Source organism: Equus przewalskii, chromosome 21 (assembly GCF_037783145.1).
Source record: "Equus przewalskii isolate Varuska chromosome 21, EquPr2, whole genome shotgun sequence".
In the NCBI taxonomy this organism is placed as follows: domain Eukaryota; kingdom Metazoa; phylum Chordata; class Mammalia; order Perissodactyla; family Equidae; genus Equus; species Equus przewalskii.
In genome coordinates this window covers 36,170,489-36,188,736 of record NC_091851.1, presented here as the reverse complement: position 1 = coordinate 36,188,736, position 18,248 = coordinate 36,170,489, and the positions used below count along the sequence as shown (strand labels likewise).

The window sequence follows — 18,248 nt, the reverse complement described above, 5'->3', positions numbered from 1 at the left end:
GGCAGGAAGAGCAGAAGTTCAGGGCCATGGATCCCCAGGAGGCTCCAGGGTGGGGGCCTGAGGGAGGTGTGAGGGGTGTGGCCCTCTGTGCCCCTAGGAAGGGTCTGCAGGAGAAGGACAAGGTGTGGCTGTTGAAGGAGCAGAAACGCAAGAAGAAACTTCGCAAGCTGCTCAAACGGCTGCAGAACAATGACACGTGCAGCATGCCGGGCCTCACGTGCTTCACCCACGACAACCAGCACTGGCAGACGGCGCCTCTCTGGACACGTGAGCGAGCCCGGGGCAGGCCCAGGGCGGGGGGCCAGGAGGGGCCTCTCAGGGGCTCACAGTGACCCACTTTGCCCCCAGCTCATACCTCCTTGCAAGGTCCTGCCGGTCTTTCAGGAACCGGTTCCCTGACAACATCAGGGGCAGGAACTGAAGGGGGTCATCCCAGGTGGGCACTCGTTTGGGCGAACTGAGTTTCTTCCTGCGGGCACACTCCAGGCATGCTCTCTCTTCCCTCGGCAGTGGGGCCCTTCTGTGCCTGCACCAGCGCCAACAACAACACGTACTGGTGCATGAGGACAATCAACGAGACCCACAATTTCCTCTTCTGTGAATTTGCAACCGGCTTCCTGGAGTACTTTGATCTCAACACAGACCCGTACCAGGTACAGACAACACGGCTGGAGAAATGGGGGCGTACGGTACAGGGTGCGGCCAGTTAGCCCTCCTGGGGAGGCGGTTTATTTTCCAAGTCCCACTGAGTCCTTAAGACAGCAGAAGTGAGTTCTGAAGCTCCCGAGAACTTGGGAACTCGAGGTGCAAGCAGGGCTTCTCTGCCTCCGTCTTCCTGCATGTGTAATCTAGGCCGTGGACAGCTTCTCCCCTAACTCAGGCACCTCAAGGTCAAAGCAGGCTTTGTGGGAAGGTGTGCAGGCTCCTAGACCCCCAGAGCTTCAGGGGTCCTTAGGGTCAGGCCTGCACACGCCGGGGCCCACCGGAACCACGCGGATAACGGGACAGTAGCTAACGTTCAGGCACTCACTGCGTGCTTCCGTGTATTAAATCATACGAACACATACGTGACCGAAGTGGCCCAGAACATGTAAGACAAAAGGAGCCACAGAGCCTCTGGTGAGCGGGACGTGAGTGTACTGTGCTTCGGCACTAGAGCTGCTCAGGAGTGCAGGCTTGGTATCGTCCAGTCTTCAATGTTTCAAGAAAAGCCTGAAATCAGTTTTTCGCATGAAATCTCATTTTTGAAGGCCAACAACTCCATTGTCTTGTTTTGTTTTCATTACCATATAGGCTGCCAGTCTTTCTTCTTAGGTAGGTCATCCCCAGATTTTACAAAAGGAGGCAGCAGAGCGCGTAGGCCAGTGGGTCACCGGTAGCTCCCAGACTGGGCAAGCACCCACATCACCTACCCATCCCTTCACCAAATGGCCGCTTTCCAGCCAAAAGGCACTGAGAGGCCGCGGATGGAGGCTGCCTAAAAACACAGGCTTGGAAGGGCTTCTTTCCAAGCGTGGAAACCTCCTGTCCTGTGGCCCCAGGAGTCCAGTGTTAGGTACATGGTGTGGTTCTTATTCTCCTGAGCTTTCCTTCTCATGAGGAGAGAGCCTGGTGGGGCTAGAGGCAAGAGGCAGGCCTGAGTGTTCCAAACTCTAGCTCTCGCAGAAGGGGAGGTCAGCATCCCACAGCTCCTGTGATGCCCGGCCAGCCTGAACTAAGGCCCCCGGTCTTATCACCTTGGTGATAACCTGCCTTTTCCAACTAGCTGATGAACGCCGTGAATACACTGGACAGGGACGTCCTCAATCAGCTACACGTACAGCTCATGGAGCTGAGGAGTTGCAAGGGTTACAAGCAGTGCAACCCCCGGACTCGAAACATGGACCTGGGTGAGTAGGCACCCCCACGCGGGGACTGGAGAGCAGGGTTCCCACAGGAAGGATTTGGGAGGTCAGGTCTAGTCCCAGGAGGGAACCTGGAATCACCAGGCATTGGTGAATTCTCACTAGTGGCTGAAATACCCGCTTCCCAACATCCACCAACCGAGTGCTATTTTTATGGTCCTAAGTGCCATCACTTACTAGTCACTGTACCAGTCACTGTGCTGAGGGTTTTATGTGCATTAACTGATGATCCTTAGGATAACCCTTCGAGGCGAATCTGCTTGTCCTCGGTTCACGGATGAGTAAAGTGACCGGGTTGGCTGAGTACATAGCCTACTCACTTGGTCAAACTGCCATATCCTCTAAGAAACTTGCCAGGAGCCAAGACGTGGGGCCCTCCCCCCGCCCCACCCCTCAGGGCCTTTGGCTGTCTGTCCTCTGCAGCATAGGTGCCCGGGCCCATGTCTGCCTCTTCCCTATGACCGAGGTCAGTGTTGAATGAATGCCTCAGGGTCCTCAAACTGACATGGTGACACCAGCGTGTAGGTGATCTCCAAGGCTACCTGGGAGCCCACCTCACAATTCACTCCACTCCGTCTGCCTAGGGAACACTATCGACCCCATGGGTTTGTGACAAAAAGCCTCAGGTGTTTAAAAACAGAAAAAGAGGCAATTATAAAGTTGGTCATTGCTTGTGCCATTTTTACCCTAAATTATGTGTGTTCTGTTCATTTCTCTCTCATTTAGGACTTAAAGATGGAGGAAGCTATGAACAATACAGGTATTCAGTTTTGTTTTTAAAGCATGAGCACGGCCCCGTGTCTTGGCCCATCCTCTCGTCTAGCCTCTGTGAGGGTGCACAGGTTCGGTTAGACACTGCCCGCTTTCTGCCCGGCCAGGGGCCTGGACCACCCACCAGTGATAGGCGTCACCCAAGGGGCCTTCTTTGTAGAGTTCTTTGGGGGTGCCTTTCTCTCTTGGTGATGGTTAACACTCGTTCTCCTTTTGACACCTGACAACTTAGGCAGTTTCACCGTCGAAAGTGGCCAGAAATGAAGAGACCTTCTTCCAAATCACTGTGAGTTGAGTTGAGCCAGTTTACAAAGAGAGATCTGGTCTGACGTGCTCTGCTTTGCCAAGGCTACTCTGTGTGCATGCCATTTGTTATCACTCTCATTTGTTCCCATAATGAGAGGGGAAGCAGTAACTAAGTTCTTCCTGAAAATAACGTACTGGAATACATTTCACGTTTTAGATTAATTCCTTGTCTAATGCACTGTTGTTCTCTATATAATAATCTGTGCTTGGTAAACTCAAGGTACTCCTCAGAGGTTGAGAAGCATTTAAATATTCTACTTGCCAACCATCTTGAAGGCTGTGGCTGCGGAAGTGCTGCCTGGTCCATAATGTCAGCAGCGGGGGGCCTCATTAAGTGGTTTCCAGTGTCCATGCTAACTAAACTCACTCTCTAGTGCCAACAGAGGTGGGCAGGGAGCTAAGACGACTGTGACAACCTGGAAAGGTCACCTCTAGTCTAAAGGGAACAGCATGAATGGGATGCAGTGTGAATCCTTTAATTCATGGGGAAAATCCTAAAACGCAGGTGTGCGTGACAATTTTTTGTTAACACTGAAACTAATCTGACATTAAGCCACTTAGTGAGCTGCCATTAGCAACCTCTGGTCTACTCCCTTCTGTCTTTCCATGTATATAATGTATGTGGCTTTAACAGGACAACAGTAACGGGCCAGCTAAGCCTTTCTCTAGTGCTCCCAGAATTAAAGCACATAATCTGGACATCTCACGTTCTCCTTAGCCACTACTCTATCCAGATCTTTAAATGCATCTTTGCCAGCTGCTGAGTGTGTAAGCCAGCAACTGAAAAGCTAGACGAGTAGGTGGCAGCAGGCCCTTTCTGAGGGAGCTAGAAATACTCCTTCTCAGCAGCCACATCCTTGAAGCAAAGCCTACTGAGCTGCAGGAGTGATTGAGAAATCCATAAGCAGCATGATAACCAGACACTAAGAGGAGTCTGCTTTGTTCTACAGGGGCCAACTGTGGGAAGGCTGGGAAGGTTAAGCAGTGCAAGACGGACCTCCAAAAACAGAGGCATCATCTGCCTGTACAGACAACGAGAAACCATGTATGATTTCAAGGCCAAGAGGCCTGAGAAACGCAGAACCAGCCTTCGGTCAACATGGCAGATTCCAGAAGAGACCCGTCAGAGTCGTGATACTTCAGGATGCCCACTTTTGCCCCTGCTTTTGCTTTGGATTATACCTCACCAGCTGCACAAAATGCATTTTCCCATCAAACAGTCGCCACTAACCCCCTCTGAGAGGCTCATGAGGGAAAAAGAACAGAAAGAGAGATTTTCTTGGAAATTTCCCCCAAGGGTGAAAGTCACTGGAATTTTTTTTAAATCACAGGGGAAGAACAACTCTGTTTTAAATCCTCTTATTCTTTTGGTTCATCACTAAGAAGGAACTAAGCAGGACAGAGGCAACTTACTTGCAGATGCTGGAAATGGTGCTCCGAGTTCGACAATGAGTCAATAGCACAAAAGAAGTGACGTTTATCCAGCCCTATAGCCCTGGCTGCCTCTGAAGAAACTGCCTTCACTGTACATATGTGACTGACTGTTTCCATGTAACCAGCGTGTGAACTTTTAGGGGAATCTGACTAATAAGAAAACCCAATTTTCAAGAGTGGTGGTGTCAATAAACGCTCTGTGGCCAGTGCGAAAGAAAACTCCTTGCAGTTGTGGACATTTCTGTTCCTGACCAGATACCCTTTCTCCCAGTATTCCTTTGTTGTTTGTCCCAGAACTGATGTTTTTTAAAGTACTGAAGTTGATGTACATCCCAAGTTTTAACGCAATTGTATTTGTAAAGAAATTTTGTAGTCTAAGTATTGTCATACAGTGTCCAAAACCCCAGCCAATGACCAGCAGTTGGTATGAGGTAACCTTTGACATTTTGTAAAAGGCCATTCTTGGGAGTTTTTTGGTGTGTTTGGTTTTCTTAAAAAAAAGCATTCGAGATACTACCAGTCAACACCTTTGCGGGAGGAGACGCCTTGGGTTTAGAGGGATTTTTGAAGGGGAACAGATGGTTATAAATCAATACCTAAAATTTACCACACGTCAGGGACCCCACAGGTAAGTCTCACATTACACCAGCCTTAGGGCCTCACTTTCCCAAAGTAATAATCAACCGCAGAGCAGTTCACTTTAGCCGGTCCTTCTTTGTGTACCAAGTAGTCTAGCGTGGTAAAGGCAGCTGTCAGAACGCCAGGATGGGAGAAGCAGGAGGAACCTCGGCCATCACCTAGCCCAACCCATTTCTCATTTAACACATGATGGAGACAATCCCTAAGCACTCACCTTTTATAAGAACAGCTCCATGCTTTTCAAGATTTCTTTTAACCTCACAGAAACTGCTATCGTTATTTGAAATAGGATTCCATAACGTTCTCTTTAACCCTTAATCAAATATTTTTTTAAAGAAAGAGAAAAAGCAAGCTCTCTTAGACTTCAATTTTAAATAGAAACCTTTATTTACAATGACATCCAAAATGATGAGCAAAGCACTCAAAGCTTACCACCCAACCATCTCATAAGTTATCCCATGTAGTTGGATTCTATGCAGTGTAAGGAATGATTTATATTTTTTAAAAGCAACATTTAATGTAAACTTGATTGAAACTGAATTCATTCTCAATACTATAAGTCACTTCCTGAGAATTTAAATATTGCTCTCAGAATGACACTTCCATCTTCTTCAGAATTCCACATATTGGAGAGAGAAGGAAAGAAGAGAACACCCTGCTCGTTCCGACACGGTGTGCCCCGGAGCTGGCCACAGCTCCTGCTCCTCTGCAGCAGGGGGAATTTCATCTATCCTAGAGTTTTACCCCTATCAATTTCTGACTTGTGAACAAAACTCATGGCTTCTGCAAATAAAAAAGGACCTGGACAGGCATGTGGGTAACTGGCAGTCCATTCTGTCTCTGCTTTCCAGCTGCATGCGTCTCTGGATCAAAGAACTTCTAGGACAGAAAGCCAATTATGTTCTGTAGCACCTACCCCGGTACACCCCAACTCGCCCCTCGATAGTAAATAGCGATCCCTAAGCAGTCCTGTTGATTAATATGTACACCTTTCCCTCAGGACACACGATTCGGAAAGTGGCATCATAATATGAACATTAACCACAGCTTCTATTTGCTTTTTAAAGGAAGAAACATGTATCTCCTTTATATCACTTTGATTTCTATAAAATATATATATTTATATATCTTTGGATTCAGCAAAAAAGTAGGTCTGGAAATATCTCACATTCTAAAAGCAAATGAGAAGATTACTTATGTTGTTCACCCAAAAGATACTAAGGTTTAAAAAAGTGGTGGTGGGGTGGCGGTGGTGAGGAGAGGTAGGCAGCAGGAGTACAAAGAGAATTATCCAAAAAAGATAAAGCGACAATAAAGGTAAAAACAACAAATTGTCTCAAAGGCTGCATCTATTAAAAGAAAATCAAAATCTTAAGTTTGCACCAATAAAATGACCAAGTAGAAAATATAAAAACTTATAATAAACTTCATTTTTTTCCCATATAAAAAGGAGGTGCTGCCTTCCAGTTAGCCTGGAGTTAGGACTGAGGGGAAGAATCACAAAACTTTATTTTTTTTATTTTTAAAACTCAAGAAAGGCAAGAGCACCGTTCTGTCTCCCCACACACACGTGACCTAAACCAGAGCGGTTCAGGCATGCTGACACAGCTGTGTCCACAGACAGAGACTTGTCACCTGCGCCTCTGTCCCAGACAGGAGATGTCCCCTGAAAAGCACAGGCCACCATGCTGGAAGCTGATGGATTTACAATCTTAGATCTATTTTTAACCACACGGGGGGGGGGGGGGGGGGGTCAACCTCAAATCTGCTCTAGTGGTGGCTCTGGAAATACAGGTTTCACTTATTCATAGGAAAGTCAAAGAAGTTAAATTATCTTACCTTGAGAGACACCTAGAAAGACTGGCTAAATGCGTGAAATTAAAACTGGCTCTCAGTTATTGCTAGGAAATGACACCAAGGCTAGCAGACACATTTGAAATACACAAATATTCCAAAAAACCCATTTTCATTCAACTGTTTGAACTTAATAAAGTAAACCAGATAAAGGGAATTAAACTTGATTTTTTTTTTCCCTAATCCCACTGACTAGAACAAGTGTCAGGGAGTGGCAATGGCAGAACGGGGTGGGGGCAGAAGAGGGAGGGAGCACCGAGGCGCTCAGTCAGACTGCAGCTCTGAATCCCAGACACTGGCTGCTCTGGAGACTGAGCGCCTAAGAAATAGTCATGGCACCATCCTAATTCTCAGGGACGGCAAACACATCACATTAGTAGAATGACGACACAGCAGAGCAGACACCAGAAACCACACATCAAGGGTTCCCCTCCCGAGATCTCAATGTGGGCTTCAGGTCCTAGCAACCAAAACCTCAGAGCACTCCTAAAATGCATGAAAAGACGACGAATTCAATTTAAAAAAATACCATGAATAGCGATTAATTTATGGACTGCTTAAAATCCAAGATTCTTTTTTAATCAAATTGCTTGATCTTCTTAAATTCTTGATATCTTTTTTCAAAAACTTTATTTCCTCATATCTATTCTTTCCCCTAAAATCAACAAAGTGCTTAGTTCTGGTAAAGGAATTTAAAAAAATTTTTTTAAATGCCTACATCTAGACAAATGATCTCTCTAAAAAGCATTTCGATTAAGAGATTGAAAAGAGCAGGCATCTAAGGCGGGGGAGGAGCTTAGGACTGCTGTCCCTTCCCCCAGGCCACATAATTCAGGAGGTGTCTCTTCTGTTTGGAACCTCACCGCGCTGAGCTTACTGAAATCAACAATGTTAAATATTTAGCTTCACAAACTCTGTAAAAATGAGTTGTTGTGACCTACAAAAAAGGTATATACATATTTTACATAATATCTTAAAGGTCATATTTACAAAAGAAAAATCTATTCACAGAAACACTGCGAAATTCTGATTCAGAATGCAGTACCTGGCCTTGGGTTTTCTGCAGTTTATTTTCAAAAAGCATTATTGCTCTACCATATAGGCAAAGGGTGACATCAGTACTTTCAACAACAACTACAACAAAAATCATAGTTCTTGTCCAACAGATTAGACAAAAACCAGGAATGTAGTTCACCATTCCGCAAGACCTCAAGAATATTGCATTTATCCATTACTTTTTAAATAAAGTGCACTCAGCTGCACATTAGCATGTAAAAAATTGCTACTGCTGCAGTTAAATACTGTCATCTCATTTTCCCTTCTGCAAAGCCGTTTGACATCAAGGACGATTCCTGGAGGTGAAGTATTATAGGACATTAGGAGCAGATGAGAATTCTAGTTAGGAAAAGGCCTAGGACAACCGAGAACAGGGCTGGAGCAACTCAACACTAGCATTAAAGAACGAGAACTCGGAAATGCCAGCTCCACGGGGCAGAGGGTTAACGTACAGAACTACTTGGTAGTGACAAAAAACATGTGAAGGCTGGGGCAATGTTCTTCATCCAATGCTGCAACTAGAGAAACCAGGCATTGTAATTGCTGCTGATTTCTCCAATGTTCTCTGGCCCACCTACATTTATTTGAAAGACTTTGGATAGTCAGGAAGAGGGAAGTGACATAGGAGTATTGTGATCAGTAACACTCCATACCTCCAGAATCACATCCCTAACAGGGAGAATGCCAAAAATATTTCTGTTTTGAACACCATGATACAGAGAAGAAGGGGGAAAAAAACAGGTAGATATCACGCTTCAGCTTAAAATCCAGTCCTGCTCAAATGACGTCACTTGGAATACCCTTGATGGAGATCAAAGCTGGTCCTTTCTTCAAAGCTGGGTGCCTAGAACAATGATCCTTTACCCCTGATAATCCTAGTGCAGTGTCATTTGTACAGTGATTTCCTTAGAGGTCTTGGTGTAGAGATGTCAGCAGTATTTCTGTTAGCAACCAGAAGAAACATGAGTAAAACATACACTCAGCACAACAAAAAAGACCCCTTGTGTCTATACCGATGGCTTACAACATAGCTCTAGCCAGCTGAGTCAGATTCCTTAGATCCCAGATTACCAAAAGTATCTAATGGCCCTACGCCTTCAAACCAAAAGTTTTTTCAATGACTATTCTTTTACGTTACACATTCAAGTTAAAAATCTACCTGAGACCTTTTAGATTAACAGTTGAGGCTTTGGTTCTCTCCAGGGAACAGGAATAACTTTTTGAGAAAGGTAAAGAATAGACCCCTGTACCTGATCTGGGCCCATGGGCATGCCCGACATAGGCATGGAGTTCATGTTCATTTGTCCCATGGGACCACTGCTGCCATTCATGTGCACCATACTATACGCTGCAGGATTCCCCTGGTGGGCAAACTGCTGCTGAGAAAAGGAGCTGTAAAGAAAGTGTGAAATTACCTCCTAGGTCATTTTAGTAACACAGGACATGCACACAGAGATGATCACAATTTTGTCAAATGTCACTGTACTTAAGCAGAGAACAACCTGAGAGAGAAAACCCCCTGACAGCCCGCCGTCTACTTTCACAGCTGTCTGCACTCAATACCTCACGGATACGTGCACGGTAGGAAGGATTCTCAAAATGCAGGAGCCAAATAACATTTTCTAATATGAACCCCAGACCTTTTGATCTCTCCATCCAAACAGGCTTGACTGACAAATGGAGAGAGTAACTTTCTGAACTTCTGGCACTAGAATGTGAATGATTTTGAAAGTCCCTGCTCTTTACCTGTTCCTGGCCAGGTTTCCTGATGGCCAGCCCTTCATTTCTGAGGACTGATACATGGGTGCAGTCTGAGGGTGCTGCATCATGGGATTCTGGGAGGCACCCATTCTTGATGATATCATTGCATTGGGAGGACTAGACACTCGACCAAAGGCTGGATCTGATTGTTGTCCCATCCCTTTAAAAAAGAAACAAGAAGAAGAAAAAGAAAAAAATCACAATGCTCAAATGCTAACTCCTTAGAATATCAGCTTCCTGAAAGTGATTTTCTGTTCTTTTTTAAAAGCAGGGCAAGGTGATGTGTATGAGATATAAAGTGCTACAAGATGCTGCCTGCCAGTTATTCGTGCTTCTCGCCAACATGACGACTAGAGGAACAAGCTTCCTACAGAAAAGCACACTGTCTAGATCACTTAACAGCGGTCGCTTCAATGAGCTTTCTGCATAAAAGGGACTCCATGTCACCCTACTCACATCACTCCCTCTTTTGAGGGCAGAAGAGCTACTGTCCCTGGCTGACAGGGACACATCCTAAAATGTAATCTCCCCAAGATACCTCCACCTCCACCCCGACCCCATTCCTGAACCTCTCAAAGGCGGACCTGAAGAGGGACGTGCACTACCGTAATTAATAATATGTCCTAGTCACCAAGAAAAAGAACTCAAAAGCCTGCACAGTGCATTCCTCCCACTGACGTGACCAAGCACTCAGGGACTGTCGAGTTCTGCTGGGACATATGCGGTGGAGGGGGGGAGCCTGTGAGTCCTTCTCTCAAATTAAGATGTGGGGAGCTGAAAAGACATGACCTGAAAAAAATATTCAACTATGACGGCACATCTACCTCAATTACAATTAACCTGTACACTGGAGGAGACACTTTTAATTAATTTCATTTTTCTTGTGAAATAACAAGAGGGAGTAAACAGTGTTTTTGCTTTCGACATGCAACAGAGCTAGTGAGGCCTGCGTCCTTAGTAATGTTACTTTGGGGAACACATTTCCACTGTCAAGTTTACCATAATTGGGTGGATATGGAAACTGCTGAGGGGGAGCCTGTGGCATCACAGGCCCTGCCAGGACCCCGTCCATGCTGGGGGAAGCAGTCACGTTGGGGGGCGGGCTGAAGGCCTGGGTTTGCTGCTGCTGCTGCATCAGCAGGGCCACCCTCTGCTGTCGGAAGTGATGACTCAGGAGCTCCCTGCTGCGCTGCGTGACCATCTGGGCGTTGAGAAAACCCTGCTAACACCCAAGAAAGAACGCAATTATGCAGATATAGCAAGAACCAGCCAATTTCATACATACAGCACCCCACAATACATTAGGTATCAGAGAGAAAAATCACCCAAAGCTTTCTTTATAAAAAAGGAAAAATGAACAATTCTCATTATGGTAATGGCTTTCTGGCTATTTGAGGGCGGGGTGAAGAGATGCAGACCAGGGACCTGAAAGTAATTTAGGGCTAGGAAATGAAAGCAGACAAGTTGTCAAGCTTCAGCATAGTTAGAAACATTCCTCAAAGCGACAAAACATTTAGGGGTAGAATTTGAGGACAAACTTTTCAGAAACTATGAAATAAAACTACAAGAAGAAAAAGAGCAGGGGGCGGAGGGGGGAGGGGGGATTGAAACAAGAAGGAAACCAAAAAAAAAAGACGGAGTTATACTCAGATAAGCAGAAATCTACCCCAGAAGGTCTTGCAGTCTCTTAAAACCTTCTGCAAGAGGAGGTGGAGGGTAACGAGAAGTTTCTGGAGGTCAAGGAGGTGACCTGATCAAAGCACTGAACAAGGAAGCTGATTTGAACTCTACCAGCTGGGAGAGGTCATCTCCAAAAAGCAAACTTCTATCATCTTTTTGGAGGGCAGCCTAGCTTAGCTTATGCAAGATATCTGACTATCAAGAAAATGCAGGTATCGGTACTTCCAAGTAGGCTTAAAACTGTGAAAACTGGGCATTTCAGTGTTACCTTTTTTAACAATAATTATGAACAATATTTCCAACCACAGTAAAGGATTTTCGTGTAGTCATCTGTCTCGTGCACATTAAGAAAATATCTTAACACATCTTCACCTTGGGCTGGAGGTAGAGAGAACTTGAATGTCATCCCTCCCACCTTGGAAAACAAGTTATCTCAGAGGTTATCACTGAGAGTAGGATTATGTATTATTTATTTTCCTCTTCATACTTCTTATAATTTCAAATTTTACCCAGTGAGCATGTGGTTTCATAATCCAAGAACAGAGAAATGTTTACAGATTTATTATTTTAAACTTCTAAAAAGTAAGTGAAAGCTGTTTTCACAACACAGCAAATGATCACAAAGGGAATTAATTTAAAAAACACGAATCAGTGGTTTTAATAAAAGGATGTCTCCTCCTCAGATTCTGCCTAGTTACCAACAAAAGGGAAGAAGAGAAGAGGAAGTGTGGTAGGACCATGGGATGGTTTCTTACACAAGAAACATGGAATTCCCTTCTTTGTTTACCAGTCGTTTACTGAGAAGCACCACGAGCCAGGCCCTGTGCTGAGCACTTGGCAGGGAGCGTGGAGACTTGCTCTTCTCACCTGGGAGTTCACCTGCGGCTGCATCAGAGGCCTCATCACTGCAGCACTGCCAGCAGGGGGGTTTTCTATTTTCATTTCAAGTGCCTGACGGCTCTGATTCAAGAACTGGGAAGAGACAAATTGGTTAGGATGCAAGTGGAGCATGTTAATGAGCCCAAAACAGCTTTCCAAATCCTCAGCACCAGCCGATAAGGTCATGAGGAAATCTCCAAACCCGTCAACCTGCTTAAATCACATCGAAGCTGAACAGATACACTTTCCCATTTCCAAACAGTTCATGCCCAACAGTCCTTGGCCAGCATATGACACTTTTCTATTTGGCATCAGGAGGAAAACTAAGTGCGATTTTGCAGCTTAAAGAATATCTTCAAAGGATTGGAGGAAATCAAAGGATTTATAAAGTCCAATTTTCTCTGGGATTATTGAAGCCATTAGGGAAATAGCTTTAACTTGATCAGAGTAACACTGAATAAACTTGAAAAACCTATTCTGTTACCTTTTCCTAGGTAACTTTTAGTGGAAACAAATGGTAAAAAGTAAAATGATACCATGAACGCATTAACACAGCTTTCCTGAGTACCTAAGCTGACTATTAGGAATATTAACACACCAGAAGAGTCTCTGGCTTGCTGGATTCTAAACTCACTCACTCGTCCGCTTATATGGTTCAATTCTGCCACATTTAATAACTCAGCACACCCAAGACACAATATAAATAATTATACTTTAGAAGATTTGTTGGGGATTAAGGAAACAATGAAAAAAAGAGAAGTCTTGTCTTAGAACATTAAGAGAGTTCAAGTTTAATAAAGCATCTAGAAAGCAGAGGTTCCATAAATAGAATGCTCAAATCAATAAGGTTTAAGTATTTGGTTATTAAGGACTTTCTAAAAAATAGAACTTATCTACCTCTAAGACTACAAAGTCAGCAAGAAACACTTTCCTCCTCTGTCCCAAGAGCAAGCCTCTCTGACCTTTATTTTTTAACCTGTACAACAGAATATCCTTATAGAAAGGTATCCAATTCTAACAGGACCACTCCCTAACAAGGACCCACCTGTACAAACAAAATGTTACACAGAAGTGAAAACAAAAGGAATTTCTTCAGTTGACGAGGAATATGAAGCCAGTGGCAAAAGCTCTGAAGAACAGTCTGAAAATAAACTAAAGAGGAGGAAGCCAAGGGAAAGCCACTTCGGGCCAAGGCAAAGCATGCGGCTGGTTACCTGCTGGCCCTGCAGCCTCTGCTGCAGCTGCATTCTAAGTTGCTTGGGGGTGCTCGTCCGGGGTCTCATGATGTTGGCCCTTGGGTGCATTCCTTGGAGAGGAAAACTGCCCTGCTGGTTCATCTGATTCATCATAGAGTTAAAAGATGGTGACTGTCCCTGAAGATTAAAGCCCCCTTGCATTGGAGGCCCCTGTGCCGGGTACGTCTGCCCATATAATGCTGCCTTCTGATCCATCATCACTGCCGCTTCTTGACCTTGAAAAGCATCCTGTTTGGGCTCCAAAGCTTGTCCCTTAAAAACCAAACACATAAATGAACAGTGAAGTACATCTGGGAAAGTAACAGCTCTAAAAGTGAAAAACAAAGTCAATATACATGAACAGTGATGCTGCAGGATTTCAACGGCAAAATCAAGTTTATTGTCTGGAGTTCCATGAGAACACAGACCATGCCCCATCTTTTCACAGCTGTGTCCTACTGCCTAGCACAAGGTCGCACACAGACACTCAAATATTTTCTGAACCAAATATCTACAATGTATTAAGTACCTGGAGAAACAGTATTTGCTCCAGACCAGATTTCTGTACCAACATGGACGTCTCAAGCCAAGTTATAAAATACATCAATTAAAATCACTGTGATCAACGAATTTTCATGTAATCTGTAGAAGAATGTTTTTGAAGGAGGCAAGAGGTGATTTTGGTAGAGACAGGTAAATCAAGAAAAGTCATACTCCCGGGAGTGTATTCACCAGTTGAAACAAAGCCTAAAGCTGGCCATCCATTACTACTGTACATGTCGGGGGCGGGGAGGCGCGGCATGGATGGACACCACATTCATTCGACAGGTATTTATTAAGTGCCTGTCACGTGCCAGTCATCACTTCTCCACATGCTAAGAATGTGAACAAAATAATGTCCAGCAGTGACAGAAAAAGGAGTAAAAATAAACATTCTGAAGGAAGGAAGAGCATGCCATGATAAGACAAGAAGGGCGTGTCACGCACTGCATCCACCTTTATCTTCTTATCCACGGCACAGAATGCCCAAGTGTGCAGTCAACGTCCTGGCCAAGCCTCGCCTTAAAGCACACTTCAGCCTGTTGTGACTGTGACACCACTCTTGATGTTCTCCCACCTTGCTGACCTCTCCTTGGAGGAGTGTTAAGAGTCATCAGGATTCAGTCCTAGGCCGCCTTCTTTTCTCTCGCTCAATTTCTACTTTGGTGTTCTCATCCACTAGTGACAACTGCCAGATTTCTGTCTCCAGTTCAACTGTCTCTGAATTCTAGTTTTGCTTATGCAAATATCTTAACATCTTTACCAGGATGTCTCAGGCATCTCAAAATTAACGTGCAGAAAAAGGAAGTCATGATCCATAATAGCTCCTCCCCCAGAAAACCCTGATTCTCCTGCAATCTTCCCCAAAGGCAATACGTGGCAACACCATTCTCCCAGAACTAAAAGCTAGCAACCTGCATTCTCCACGTTCTCCCTTTCCAAGTGTGCGTGTGCACACATGTGCACACATGGTCCACCAAGCCCGGTCAGTTTTTCTTCCGTGACATATCGTGTATCCTTCCCTTCTTTCCATTCCATGGCCATGACCCTCCCAAGGCACTTCTTGGACTCTTGCAGTAACTGGCAACTGTGCCTCTACTTTGTCCCATCACACCAATGCTCTTCTCCAGACAGCAATAAGATACCTTTGTAGAAAGTAAATCACACCTTAAGTTAAACATGGCAGACTGACTGTGCGTGTTTACCTTCTTTCTCTTGCTAACCCTACTAAAATAACAGCAAAGAATTAAAAGTAGCAGTTATCCACAAAACAATGAGAATAAGGAAGGCAACAAGACTGAATATTTCAAAAGGTATCTGGAAGACAGAAAGTGAAGAGAGCAGTAACCAACTCTACAGAGCAGAGAAACTGAGACCTGTTTGCCTGCAGAGGGAAACACAAGAACTGAGCAATGAGAGACTCTACCGGGGCCGGCAGGGATCTGGCAGAGTGCTCACACGGCACTGGTAAGAGTCTGAGTACAGCAGAGGGGGGCAACTACCTCCCTGCCCTCAGCCTGCCCCCCCACTCCACAGAGCCAAGAGGCTGTACCTTCTACCTATTCCTGAGGGCCTCGGTTCAGGGACACCGAGCACAGCAGAGGGCAGGAAGAGGGCAGTGGCTGAAAATGGGAAATCTTACTATATTCATAATTTCTGATAAAATTTTATATAATTTTATATCTTAATACTACGGGATCATCAACTTGCCTCCCCATCCAAGCTCCAAAATTGCAACCAGGTAATAAAAAAATGCCCAGGCAAAAAGCAGAGGACTCTTCTCTAGAAAAACTGTATTGAGGGGGGTGAGGGGACACGACTCTACATTGTTGCAATCTGGGGACTCCTGAAATAAAAAAGCCATCCCCACCCTCCCCCGCCCCATCACTGTCAGGGAAGACTGACCCTGCTTTTCATACAGTGTTCTTAAACACACAAAGACAGTCGAGGATCACTAGACATCTGCTGATGAAAGCTTCCAACAGGAAAGCGACTCAAACAGACAAAAAGTAACAAAGAAAAATAGAGAAGATAAGAAAACACAAAATCCATATAACACTCAACATATCAACAGACATCCCAGAAAGAAGGATCAGAAAAAGAGACAAAATTATTAAAGAAATGATAGAAGAAAATGCCCCCAAACCAAAGGGGATATCTGTGCACCTAATATACTGCAGAATGAATGAAACAAGACCCATGCTAAGTTTCAGAGGGAAAAAGTTCCTGAATAATTCCAAAGAGAATGAAGGGGTCACACACAAAAGAACAGGAATCAGACTGGAATCGGAGTCAGTGGCAACACTGGACGCCAGAAAACTACGCAACAATTCTCTCGAAACTTTAAGAGGGAATTATCTTCAACCCAGAACTGAATACCGAGCCAGACATGGGAGGAGAATGGAATAAAGATATTTTCAGATACATAAGGACTTAAAATATTATATCTCATGCAGTAGGGAAGGAGACGTTAATAGAAATAGTGTTTCAGCAAAACAACAACGTAAGCTAAGAAAGAAAACACCCTGGAAACACCCAGGAGACTGGCGGTGCAACAGAGAAGAGGGACGATGACTAACTTGTGGACCTGCCTCACAAGGACAGAAGAACAGAGACAGAGAACCGCAAGAGGGAGGGAAGGAGCGGAGGGACTATGCCGCGGGTCTGAACATGGAGGAAACACGAAGAGAGCCTTTAGAGCTCTGTCCAAGTGTCTGGGGAGAAGTAGCAGTTAAGTGTGTAGAAACCAAACCAAATAAAAAGAGAAGGCAATTAACTCAAAACAAACAAACCCAAAACAAAAACCTACACAAACTATACCTGGCTCAGAAACGAGGCAAAATAATCTAAGTACTGATCACCCATTTAACAACAAGAGATCTAACTATACTGGGTGTACAGAGAGAGCACGTGCCTGTGTGTATGTAGCGGGTATGGGTGTGAGTATGTGTAACAGAGGAAGGGGGATAAACACAGATCCACAATTTCTTATCTGAAATTCCAAAAATCCAAAAAAGCTCTAAAAACGCTAACAATTTTTCATTAGCACCAAATGTATGTAACAGCAAAACCTGACCTGAACTTACACGAAGAGATACATAATCTCCATGTACCCCACTGCGGGTGACTATTTATGCATTTTGCTGCGGAAGTCTTACCATGTTTGATCACAGGCGACTGCTCAAAACTCCACCCGAGGGACTGTAGAATATAGGGTATATATGCACCATTGTACCGTTCCAAAATCCAAAAATACCTGAATTCCAAAGAGTATCTGACCCCAAGGTGCTCAGATAAGGGACTATGAATGCATAGTCCACTGTCACATCAGGACATCAATAAGATACAGACTGAAGTTGATAAAGAAAGAGCTGCATAAGCATATTACTCAGAAATATTACCAAAACAAAGAATTGAGTTTCACTATCTCTGAGGGGAGCAAATAACTATGGTTCTTCAATAAGTGTATTTTCGTATCATTTTATTTTTAAGTTACAAACAGGTTACTATGCTAAAAGTAAAAATTAATTATAACAAAAAGGAAAGCAGCTCTCCTCACTACCCTGCTTAAAATCTTCCAGGGCTTCGCAATACAGCAGGAAAATTCCAGACTCCTTAAGAAGGCTTTGTGGAACCTAAACTCTACTTACCTCTCCATCATCATCTTGTACCAGTCCCTCTCTGCTCTTGCTGCCTTTCAGTCACTTACGAGAACTGCCAACTCCCAAACTCTTTCCTGTCTAAGGGCCTCTGAGCGAGCTGTGACTCTTCTGCAACATTCTTCCCCTAGCTTTCTGCACAGCTGGCTCTTTCTCATCCTTCAAGTGTCAGCATATACGACAACTCCCCAGAAAAAGTCTTCCTGACCGTTTCAGTAAGTCCCCAGTTATTCTTTATCTCATCATCCTGAATTGAAAACACAAACATTTCCAAACTCAAGGACAAAACTACCAATAAGCCCTGACTAAAGAGAAACTGTGAAAACTACTTTGCAACATATTAGACAAGTTAATAGTCATTCTTCAAATCGCAACTCAGACATGAGTCTTTTAGAGGAAAGTTTTGACAGCCCAGCCTAAGAAACGGTCCCTTTATGATGCAGTCTCACAGCATCATCACACACCTTTCCTCCTCAGCTCTCCTGCACCACGTCAAGAGTATCTGCTGGTCCCCTGCCTGATGTTTGCCA

At 44.5% G+C, this 18,248-nt stretch overlaps 2 protein-coding genes across 29 annotated transcripts in view; one reads left to right on the top strand and one right to left on the bottom strand.

Annotated features, from left to right (window-relative positions):
* SULF2 (sulfatase 2) overlaps nt 1-4,883 on the top strand; it is a 128,041-nt gene extending 123,158 nt beyond the window's left edge. For 8 of the 14 annotated variants that reach the window (XM_070588472.1, XM_070588480.1, XM_070588470.1 and 5 more), the window contains 6 exons: nt 98-267; nt 511-653; nt 1,766-1,889; nt 2,631-2,664; nt 2,908-2,961; nt 3,932-4,883. In XM_070588472.1, the coding sequence (XP_070444573.1) occupies nt 98-267; nt 511-653; nt 1,766-1,889; nt 2,631-2,664; nt 2,908-2,961; nt 3,932-3,962 (556 nt within the window). In that variant the 3' untranslated portion in view covers nt 3,963-4,883. Of the gene's footprint in view, nt 1-97; nt 268-510; nt 654-1,765; nt 1,890-2,630; nt 2,665-2,907; nt 2,966-3,931 lie in introns of those variants that run through there. The other 6 variants (XM_070588478.1, XM_070588476.1, XM_070588477.1 and 3 more) reach the window with 2 other exon arrangements.
* Nucleotides 4,884-5,417: 534 nt separating this feature from the next.
* The window catches only part of NCOA3 (nuclear receptor coactivator 3), a 121,607-nt gene continuing 108,776 nt past the window's right edge, over nt 5,418-18,248 (bottom strand). For 9 of the 15 annotated variants that reach the window (XM_070588456.1, XM_070588460.1, XM_070588465.1 and 6 more), the window contains 6 exons: nt 13,499-13,792; nt 12,273-12,377; nt 10,725-10,944; nt 9,711-9,885; nt 9,215-9,356; nt 5,418-8,905 (listed from right to left, as the gene is read on the bottom strand). In XM_070588456.1, coding sequence (XP_070444557.1) covers nt 8,894-8,905; nt 9,215-9,356; nt 9,711-9,885; nt 10,725-10,944; nt 12,273-12,377; nt 13,499-13,792 — 948 coding nt within the window. In that variant the 3' untranslated portion in view covers nt 5,418-8,893. Of the gene's footprint in view, nt 8,906-9,214; nt 9,357-9,710; nt 9,886-10,724; nt 10,948-12,272; nt 12,378-13,498; nt 13,793-18,248 lie in introns of all 15 variants that reach the window. The other 6 variants (XM_070588455.1, XM_070588451.1, XM_070588464.1 and 3 more) reach the window with 1 other exon arrangement.